Here is a 10,907-nt window from a genome sequence, read left to right on the forward strand (position 1 = left end):
AAATTAGATACTTTTTCAATGACTATCAAACAGTATACTATTATGCTAAAAAACAAGCATCATATTAAAATAGACATGCCTTTTATTCTTAGAAATGACCCATTTCTTTATGGAAATTACCCTTAAAAGGAAAAAATAAGAGCAGGAGATTGGCATAAGAAATGTGCAATAATACCACAAACAGCTGTAAAAGAATAGAGAAATTTTATAGCAACCTTTATAGCACCCCAGCCCCACACATCTAAAAAATTGAAACAGCCGGACCATTACAATAAATATAGGTTATAATATAATTTATATTAACAGAATATACAAAACGCTAAGCTAAGCTGATGTCAGTAGTCTCCCAGTTATTTTTTAGTGTCTTATTAATAGTCTTGTATTACGCACACTAAGTAGAAGTGCATAACTAATATACTGTATGTTAAGGGTCCCACAAAGAATTTAGCTCTTAAACTGTTATCTACTGCAATTATAGAGGTATGTAGATTTTAAATATAAATCAAAGGAATATTTTCTACCGCTGTATTTGATGTAAAAATAATCTAAAACAAACACTTTGGCAAAACCAATTAAAGAACAAAGGATGTGCAAAGTATCATCACATATTCATGGGGACACCAAGCACAACTGATGTTAGACTAAAATATATTGTACGTTGCTGATTCATAGATCAAACATTCTCTGGATAACGTATCACTGAATACCTTATTTAATCTTTGCGATATTTGTCTTTTTCTCTATTCACGCTAGATTTACATGTTGCCACTGGAGACCAAAATGATCTTTGATTTCCATAATTATATCTGTGGGTCCCTTTGATCATGTTCCACCCATTGCCATTGTTCACATCACTGTGGTGAAATCAAAAGCGACAGAATAGGCCAACATCTGCTATCTACACTATTCTACCAGAATGATGTCTGGAAAAAAAGGATCAATCCAGGATCATTTTGCTATTAAAAATCTGGTAATTCATTCATTAGATAAATGCTTTTCGGTTCTCATATAGGATCAACCATCATATCTGCATAACAATGCAGGTGCGTTTGTATACATTGTCAGAAAATGGTCCATATAGCTGTCTTTGGGACAGTACTCTTTATTAAAAGTACACCTTTGCACCTAAAGAGTTGACATACTGGTACCAAAAAGTTGCATATTAGTACCGCAAATGTACATGTTGGACATGGTATTTTACAAACCAACTGATAAGAGCATGTTAAGTGCACAAACCTTTAGTGCATTTCTTTACTTTACAATAAACTGTGAAGCACGACAATCAAGTTGCTGCTTTAAAATCAAGATCTATTTTAGGCACCAGACATGCTTTTTCTCCACTCCTCTAGTTGCTCTCTGCCATTGAGTGGTCGCCAATCAATGTTTGTTTCTTTCATTTTTGTTCGGCTCCATATATATAGGCTCCATGTTTTCTTAATCGCTAAGATTTTTGCCACTCAGGAATATGTGCAAGGAACTGAAAATTGGCAGAGACTAATTGGGCTTAGCCTCAGAAAGGTCATCCAGTGAGCAGACACTCCAGCTGAAACCAGAATCATGGAATGATTAATTACCTGCAGTGACAAAACATTTCAACAGTGACAGAGGGACAGAAATGTTGAATCTGAAGAATCAGACAAGTACACAGAAACTAATGAAACCTAGATCTAGATCGGCAGGGTGTGTACCTAAAGTCAGTCAGTCATTTATTGTTTTTTACATAAAATCATCCTACATAATGTTTAGACAACCTGATATCTTTAATATTGACTGAATTAGATTGTGAGACTTCAGCCTGAATTTCACAGACAGCGTCACATATTATCAGATGAGATGATGTAGATTTTGGTAAACACGTTTTTTTTTTAAATGTTAAAAAATACATCTTCTAGGCCTTATCTTGCAGGCCATAATGTCTAAAAATCTTACAAAAATAAAAGGATAAAAACCTTGAATGTATATCATGTTCCACACATATATACATTTAAAAAGCATTGTTACACACTTTGAGGGCTATTGTAAAACTTCAAGGTGTCTGAGACAAATCCAGATTTAGAAACTGCAATGCTTTTTCCCGAGAAGCAAAATCACACCATGTTAAGGAACAAGTGAAAGTGAGAAAGAGTTGGAAAGAGAGAGAGAGAGACTGAGGAGAGAGAGAGAAAGAGAAAAGAAAGAGAGAGAGAGAGAGAGAGAGAGAGAGCGGTTATATTTAGATAGAGGCAGTGCATCAGGTGCAATGTAAGATTTCTGAAAATGGAAACAGCTCCCAGGGGTGAGTTGAATCCCGAGTTAAATCTCGGGCGCCTTCATTATTTATTCTGTATCTACAATGTTGCGCTGGGAAAAATCAGAGAATGAGTGCTGGCATCTCTGTAGTTCCCAGATTAACAAAATATAATACACCCCCAAAGATTTTACATTTTTTGTGTCATGCTCATTTGCAAGAAATGACATGTCAGTGGACTGCCATTGCGTTGCACTGAAAGCATGTTTAATAGCGATTGAAAGAGTAACAGAACAACAGTGGGGATTCTGTTGCACTTTTCCTCCACACCACCACCCACCATTAGTTTGGTTGCTTAACAACCCACATCACATGAGAGCTGCTATATGTAATATACATATATTTTTCCAGTTTTCTTCATCATTTAGTGCGACATCAAAAAGTGACCCCACATTAGACACAGAACCGTGGGTTACGCTCTACCTTTCCTCACTATGGAAACTTTTATTAGTATAAGTGAAGCATGTTCAGACTGTACGGCTGGAGAGCTTTCAAATAACAGCATTAGCCACCAGAATGCACATAAACATGGCTCTGCAGTTCCATTTCTCTCAGACATGATTGTTGGGTAAATAATAATATTCTCCTGAGTGATCAGACGTGCCATCAACAGCTGATAAAAGTAGGGACAGTGTGGGAAAAGTAATTCGAGAACCGTTGTTTTGCTTCAGTGGAATATTTGGTTCATGACATTTAAAACTTGACTAATATTAAAGTCTGTAGAGTCAGATTATTTAGCATCAGATTATTACTTATACAGTAATTGTAATATGTATTTTTATATATATTTTATTATTTATTCATATTCTGGGTTCATGTACGCAATAGAACCTCAAATTCTATTGGTCTCAGTCAGAATATGATTCTGTGCTGTCTCATAGCAACCTAAAAATAGATGTGTCCCTATTATGTTATATGGCTGAAATGGCTGGAACAAGTTATGGATGTTTAATTGCAGTGTTAACTTCATTCTAAACAGTGGCATGCATAGATAGATAGATAGATAGATAGATAGATAGATAGATAGATAGATAGATAGATAGATAGATAGATAGATAGATAGATAGATAGATAGATAGATAGATAGTCCACATGCAATTTACAGCTATTAAGAGGAAAATTAGAAAATAAGAAAGAAATTAAGTGGAAACTAAATCAAAAATACATTTAATGTGCATCAAATCCACCACATTAATACTCATTTAATATAACTTTAAATATAACATTATTTAATCTCTTTTCTGTTTATCAGTTTACTTTTCAAAAACAATATTTTTAAAATGATACTTTAAACTAAACCTGCACTTATCTGTCCATCAAAAACTATGTTTACAATCTAGAAAAAAATTGTTTGTTTGTGCTCATCATGACAACATATGACAGGTTCACACCAGACCAGATTTATTTTTGTAGACTTCTGACGTCAATCAGATTCACGTTTCATTCACGAAGTGAAAAATAGGGGGGAAGTAATTTATAACCTCAACGTCTTAGAGTGATTCTTGGTTGCGCAAATAGGACTATTGCGATTGGACTGGTCTCTTGCGTTTCACTAACAAAATCGCTGGAGCGTCGTTGCGCCCGCACGGTAGACCTGAACCTAAAATAGGACAGTTGTGTTGGGTCTGAACTGAATAACCACGCGCACTGTGCTGAAAAACCATGGCTCTCAATAGCTTATAGGGTATACAGGAGAGCGTTACCGCGGACTTATTCTACAATGATAAACATGTGCGTCAACCAGGTAAGAACATTTCATAACTTAACCCATTTGGGTGCCTGGATTTACATTTGACAACGAAACAACTGAGTTATTTGTTACAAATGTATTTAGGCATTAATAATGCTGCGTTAATGTTTACCAATAATTATAGCCTATTAGCAACGTTTGCAACGAAATTGTTTTGGTGACCATACACAGAAGACTTTAGATAAACAGAAGATGCAAGTAGATAAGGACAACTAAGTTTTGATTTACATAGTATTAAATGTAACTGATGTTGAATTATTACTTTAACGTGAAATCCACATCTTCAGCATAGTGAGGAATATGTACAGAGATGATTTTTCCCAGGCTATCAGGACCATGGACAGTGCATCTTCGCGCGCCGCGCAAAACGCAAGCGAATGCAAACATGTGGATTAAAACTATGTAATAGATTTTTTAAAACAATAAGTTAAAGAGGCAATATGCTATTAAACCTTTTCATTCAGCCAGCCTACATATTCGTATCGCACTGGAGCCATTAACCCCTATTAAAATCGGTCAAAATAAATGAATCTTTATCAAACGTCTACCAAGTTGTTACAAGTAGACAACTGATCTAAATATATTGTGTTGGTCGAAAACTAGAACAAGAAAACGAGGGCGACATTTCAGTCGTAAATATTGCGTGCACAAAAGAGACACTTTATATATCATACAATGCGTTATTAATATAACCTCTTTTAATCAAAAACGTACTACCGGCTAACTGTTATCATCACCCTTACACTGATTTAAATGTATAGGCAGATTAAACGCTGATTTTCTCCAGAAGGATTTCTATCAATACCCATTCTTCTATTCTCATACAAGGATATATTAGACATTTGGAAACGCCACACGTGAGCTTAACATTTCTGTCACATTCAAACAAACCGAAGCGCGTGAATTAAGTTTCATTCGCACCTGATCCACCTGTCAGTTCAGTGTCTCGTCTCATAACTCAATCCTGCGCTTTTAGGCTGCCACCTGGTGGCTCTTCAAAATGACAGTCTAGCTATTTGCCACGTGAGAGCATCATTGTTGACCAAAGGACAAAATTCCAATCAACCAATCACATTTGATTTAAATGTGACGTTTAGGCTTGCATCCAGAATTATACAGGTAGGTGCTTCTACACCATTGTTACAGTATTCAGTATTATTTCCCACTGATTTTATGGATAAGTTTTATATTTACATTTTGGCATTTAGTAGACGCTTTACAAGGACAAGGAAAAACAAGTTTTAGTTAAAGCTTAACTATTTAGAGTTTTTTTTTTACAGAAATGTTGTTTCAGGAACATACCTGTAGTGTCATATTGAGTCATATAAAGCAATTAATTGAGGGTTTTTAAACCTAACTAGGCTATCACTTTTCCATATCTACAACATTTTTGTTTGTTTATAAAATGGAAATGCCCCTGCATGATTACTTTAGCATCTGTATTTATTACCTTGCAGGACTGAGACTGGTTTAAGGTCAGTCTGGGTGATGGCTAACATGCTGGAAATCAGGACGGATGGAAACTCTCTGCTAAAGGCTGTGTGGCTTCGGCGATTGCGCCTTACGAGGCTTTTGCTGGAGGGTGGAGCTTACATCAACGAAAGCAATGACCGCGGAGAGACGCCACTCATGGTGGCATGCATGTCCAAACACTCTGACCCGCAGAGTGTCAGCAAGGCTAAGTTGGTCAAGTATCTACTGGACAACAAAGCTGACCCTAATATTCAAGACAAAGCTGGAAGGACGGCCCTCATGCATGCTTGCAGCCAGAGGGCTGGGCATGAAGTGGTGTCTCTTCTACTTTCCAATGGAGCTGATCCAAGCCTGGAAGATCGTCATGGATCCTCTGCTCTAGTCTACGCTGTCAATGGTGATGATAAAGAATCACTAAAAGTTCTCCTTGATGCTTGCAAAGCTAAAGGCAAGGAGGTCATTATCATTACCACGGACAAATCCCCATCTGGAACCAAAACCACTAAACAGTACCTGAATGTTCCTCCCTCGCCCGAGCTGGACGAGAGAAACTCCCCAGCGCCGTGTGCCTCACCTTCGGAGATAGATCTCCATGCGTCACCGTCTCCCAGCAAAGAGGAAGAGAAAGATACTGTATTTAATTTTCAAACAAAGTTCAAGTCGACCTCAAACACAGCAGCAAAACTTTCCAATGGACTTACCTCCCCCAGTAAGAAGCCAGTTAACCCCAAAAGGGCTCGACTACCCCAGCTGAAGCGATTACAGTCGGAGCCCTGGGGTCTGATCGCCCCGTCTGTGTTGGCAGCAGCGAATGAAGAGAACAAGAGAGCAAACTCTGATGAAAACGTTGTTGCGGGTGTCAACGGCTTGAGTCTGTCCAAAAGAGGCTTTTTGTACAGGCATAATAGCGTAGATGGAAAAGATATCCTGTTTCCAATGATGGGAGATCAGGCAACGAAAATCTCTCCCACTTCAACATCATCCAAAGCTTCATACGAGAGATCTCTAGCACAGCACCAGCCTCTGGGACGACGTAGCACTCTCCCCTCGGAGCAGGAGGTCTCCGGAGCAAACTTTGGACCAGCTAGCCTTAGAGATACAGTGCACCGGAGAAGACTGGGTAATGAGCACTATGACTCAGACTCCCAGCTATACACAGATTCCAGCTTGCTAGACTCTCCTAAGGCACCTATGGAGAGAAGAAAGCTCAATACATCCCCTCTTGCAATGCTTACAGGTTCGCGAGAGTCCTTGGACAGCAATCCTAGTACCTCCTCCCCTGGCACAGGAAGATGCAGAGCACCTGGTCTGTTGGAGCGGCGTGGCTCCGGAACGCTCTTGCTGGACTACATATCTCACACGCGTCCGGGTCACCTGCCTCCACTGAATGTCAACCCTAACCCTCCTATTCCTGATATAGGAGCCAGCAGCAAGCCCTCGTCCCCACTTGCAGCAGGAATCCGATCGATAGCTCCAGTAGCACCAAACTCACCAAAGAGAGGCAACCTCAGGACGAAGAAAAAGCTTGTAAGAAGGCACTCTATGCAAGTGGAACAGATGAAGCAGCTTTCAAGTTTCGAAGAGCTCAACCACCAATCATGAAACTCAATCTATGAAGATGTAGCAAATTTAAGTTTTTAGATTATGTTGATGCATAGACAGGTGAAAACAAGTACCCAATAATATTTAAAGGTAGTTAGCACTGAATGTAGCCATTTAGGGCAAAGGGATATTCTCTCAATTAATGTGGTACCTTGGAAAAACAGCAATGCCTACACACTTTAAAAATGAATTTTTGCACTTACATTTTTTTTTTTTTTAAGTTTAATCAATTTAAAAATACTTTATTGACTAGTGATGATGAGTTTTTATATCATTTTATTTATTGTTTGGTTACAGCAAGAAAAGAATATTAAGTGAAAATAAATTGTAAATTCAAGTTAATTAAACTTATAAATTTAAGTGCAACAAGGATTTTTTTTACTGTGTAACATAGATAGAAATGCGATTTACAACACAGTCGCAAAAACCCAACAAAAGGATGTGCAATTTTCCGTTCCACAACAAACGCAGGGTTTGTCATGTTAAAGAGCAGGTGAGAGAGCGTGCTTTTATTCTCTTGTGTACAAAGATTGAATTTGACAGCTCCTGTACAGCTAGTTCCAGGAGCAGATCTTCTGTTGCAAACAAATACAGAGATAGAACTAACTGTAATGTCTTCAAAGTCTAGACATCTCTCTATGAGATTCATTAAGGCGGACAGGAGAGTGAATGTAAAACCAGACTGTCAAAGTGGAGCACAGAGGTCAGCAGATCATAGCCATTAAAAGAGTAAATTCCATTGGCTCCTGATTAAAAAACCTGGCGGTCTGCAGGCACAAGAAGTGTTGCTGGCACAGATTAATAACATTTAAAAGCTAACATCTATTTGTGTAATGTTAATAATGGCTGTGTGCTAATGATAGAAAAATCTGTCTCTAGTAACTTATTACATCCTTTATTGGTTGCAATAACACATGCAACGTTGCAAATGTAATTATGACTTACTCTTTAATGCAAAGATGATTCAGTACTCCTCATATAGAGTCTTTAGTTAACCTTGCTAGGGTGGTTGTCTTCAGAGATTTAAATTGTCAGTTATTTCCACGATGAGTTTAAGAGATTGAATGTTTGTAGCTAATTATAAATATATAGATAGTATATGTATAGTGCCTTTGCAGGATAATAAAGGGTGTTCTGCATCACAGATTACATTAATATATACTACTACAGTGCACAGCATTTGAATTACAATATTAGAACCGGTTTGCAAGTGAAAAATCACATGTACAATTAGGTAAAAATTGTGATAAAAGCATCCTTAAAAAAGGTTAAAGTCTGTAGCGGAACATGCCTTGTAATAAACCAATGACTATTGTACAGAATAATGTGAAAGTAGGTTTATCCCTTTGTCAGCCAATGTTATGTGGTAGAACAAATGTACACGTGCAAATGCAAAGTGCTTCAGATTCATTGCTGCTATAATGTTAATAGCCACTTGACTGAATAAGGCTGTCAAATAATAAATGTTCTGTAGTAGTAGAGTTAGCTGGCTAACTCCTCACTAATTTCCCTTGGATTAAGACGTTAACAAAAGCAATCAGCAGATGGATTTAGGCTTTTGGTTTGTAATTATAAAATACACATGGAATGTGTCAAAACTAATATTAAGTAATTACTTTATAATTTATTATTGCAGGAATTGCTATTCATTTAAGAGTGGCAAAGCACCAACACATATTTATTAATGAACCCCAGCTGAATCAGATATTGTATCACAACTGTCTTATATTAAAACTGTGAGACATACTATAGGTTGTGCTCATGTTTACATTGTTTATTGCATAGTATTTTTGTATGTAGTATATTGTATATTTTGAATAAATGTCTGTAAAATTATAGTGTTTTTAATCTTTCAGTTGACTATGATGAATATGCATGTTGTGGTGAAATCAGTACTTATTATCTACCAGGTTCAGTGTGAGCAGAGCCACCAATGCAGCATCCAAGTCCCATATCTGTGTTATTTTCTTCCCCAGAGCAGCCACTGGTTTGGGTTTAGCAGTCACTGTGGACATAAAAGTAGAGATAGGTATAAGTTGAATTTATTATACATTTCAAAGGAGTAACAACACAAATATCTCCTGAGGTTAGAACCTGACCTGTATAGGCCAGTGTATTACATTAACAGATTACAGAGGATCCTCTTATAAAGGTGTAGTTAAAATTGATGATTTCAAGATGAAAACTGCCCACGGTAATGATAGTGCCTAAGAATAGAAGTAAAATTAAAACCTGTGGGATGGTGATGAATCTAAAAACCAAAGCATTTTTTTCCAGCAGAGGGTAGGATCATGTTAGATATATGAATCAGACTTATTTGAAAGAGTTTTATGTGTTGTGCCTTAGACTGCAATAATTAAAGACAAGTAAATGTCTTAAAGAATTATTAATGAACATTATTCTGTTAAAAATTACACAATTGTTACAGATTTAACAAAGTACATAAAACATTTTAAAAAGATTAATGTCAATGTAACTTGTAGTCACACTTATCAATTTAAAGTAGACTAATAGGTGAGATGTAATCAACTAGAAACCACTTCGGTTGTCAGCATTTGACATTGTTATACTTCAATACTGTTGTTCACAAATCAGCTTTTGAAAGCTGTTATGGATAAATTATTGAATTCAATACCAACAAACAATTGTATACAGCCCAAAATGCTTAATAGGGAAAGTTAATTGATGTTAAGAATATCATTGCTGGTTCTTGTGTTAAAAGTATTCAGAGAAACAGTATTTATATACAAAATGAGAGTTTAAATGATTTATTGCTGACCCCTGGTGGACACAATAATACTCAACGATGAAGATAACATCCTATATTTGTGGATTAATACATACATTTTGGATATAATATATAATAATAATATACAAAATTGTATGATGGATATTATAATAGAATTAATATATTATAATATATACATACATTTTGATCTAATGGGACTTACATAAGTCATTTTATAGGAGTCTTAAACCTTTGAAACTTTTTAGTCAAGTGTTATTTTTGGCCAGCTATGTGGGTTGGTATATTGGTATGTTAAGCAAACACAAGGTTAAACATGTGTTACTTCAATAAATGCAATTAAAACTTCCATTAATGCAATTAAGGTGCAATACCACTTCAACGTCATTCTATCTTTATGATATTTTAAGCATTATTACAATTATTACTGCTATTACATTTTTAATTTGATATGCACTATATTATTTCAGCCCTAAATTGCATTTAAAACTGATAAATGTATTACTAAGATCAGTAGGCTACTTCATGATCAGTACACAAAATAAAAGAATGACTATTATTGCTGTCTGTGTTATTGTTGTCTATGAATGACTATTAACTATACCCTGACATCCTTTTATTCTTACACTAAACTGTATCAAAGTACATGACAAAATATTTCAATAGTAACCTTGTTTATAACTGTATGTGTACACTACAGTAGTTGAATGCTGGTGAATGTGCTGTAAAATGTATAGGACTTTTTTTGCTTTGACTAGTGCTGAGTGACTACAGTAAGCAAATCTGCACTGTAAAGTAAACAGCTTGCTTTGAATTACACACATTTCAAACCTGTGACTGATAACAGAGGTCATATTGACATACAGTGTGGTGGAGCAATGTTTACATGTTGAATTTCACACGGGCATCATGGCTTAGACTTAAATGACGACAATGCAATCATAAAACAGAAGATTTTTTTAAGGCTTTGCTCTTTAAAGATTTTGGATATAAATAATTTTAAACAGCCATTTATCCTTCTATATTGTATTTGGGGGGTTAATCAGTTG

At 36.2% G+C, this 10,907-nt stretch overlaps 1 protein-coding gene across 2 annotated transcripts; it reads left to right on the top strand.

Annotated features, from left to right (window-relative positions):
* The first annotated feature begins 3,719 nt into the window (after positions 1-3,719).
* On the top strand, positions 3,720-8,847 carry ankrd34c (ankyrin repeat domain 34C). 2 transcript variants are annotated; one of them, XM_073815739.1, is made up of 3 exons: positions 3,720-4,031; positions 5,014-5,156; positions 5,495-8,847. In XM_073815739.1, exon 3 carries the CDS (start codon positions 5,526-5,528, stop codon positions 7,110-7,112), a length of 1,587 nt encoding a protein of 528 aa, XP_073671840.1. In that variant the 5' UTR covers positions 3,720-4,031; positions 5,014-5,156; positions 5,495-5,525; the 3' UTR covers positions 7,113-8,847. The 2 variants fall into 2 exon arrangements, with proteins under 2 accessions (XP_073671840.1, XP_065135185.2); XM_065279113.2 differs by lacking the exon at positions 5,014-5,156.
* Positions 8,848-10,907: the final 2,060 nt, after the last annotated feature.

Source organism: Paramisgurnus dabryanus, chromosome 9 (genome assembly GCF_030506205.2).
Source record: "Paramisgurnus dabryanus chromosome 9, PD_genome_1.1, whole genome shotgun sequence".
NCBI lineage: Eukaryota > Metazoa > Chordata > Actinopteri > Cypriniformes > Cobitidae > Paramisgurnus > Paramisgurnus dabryanus.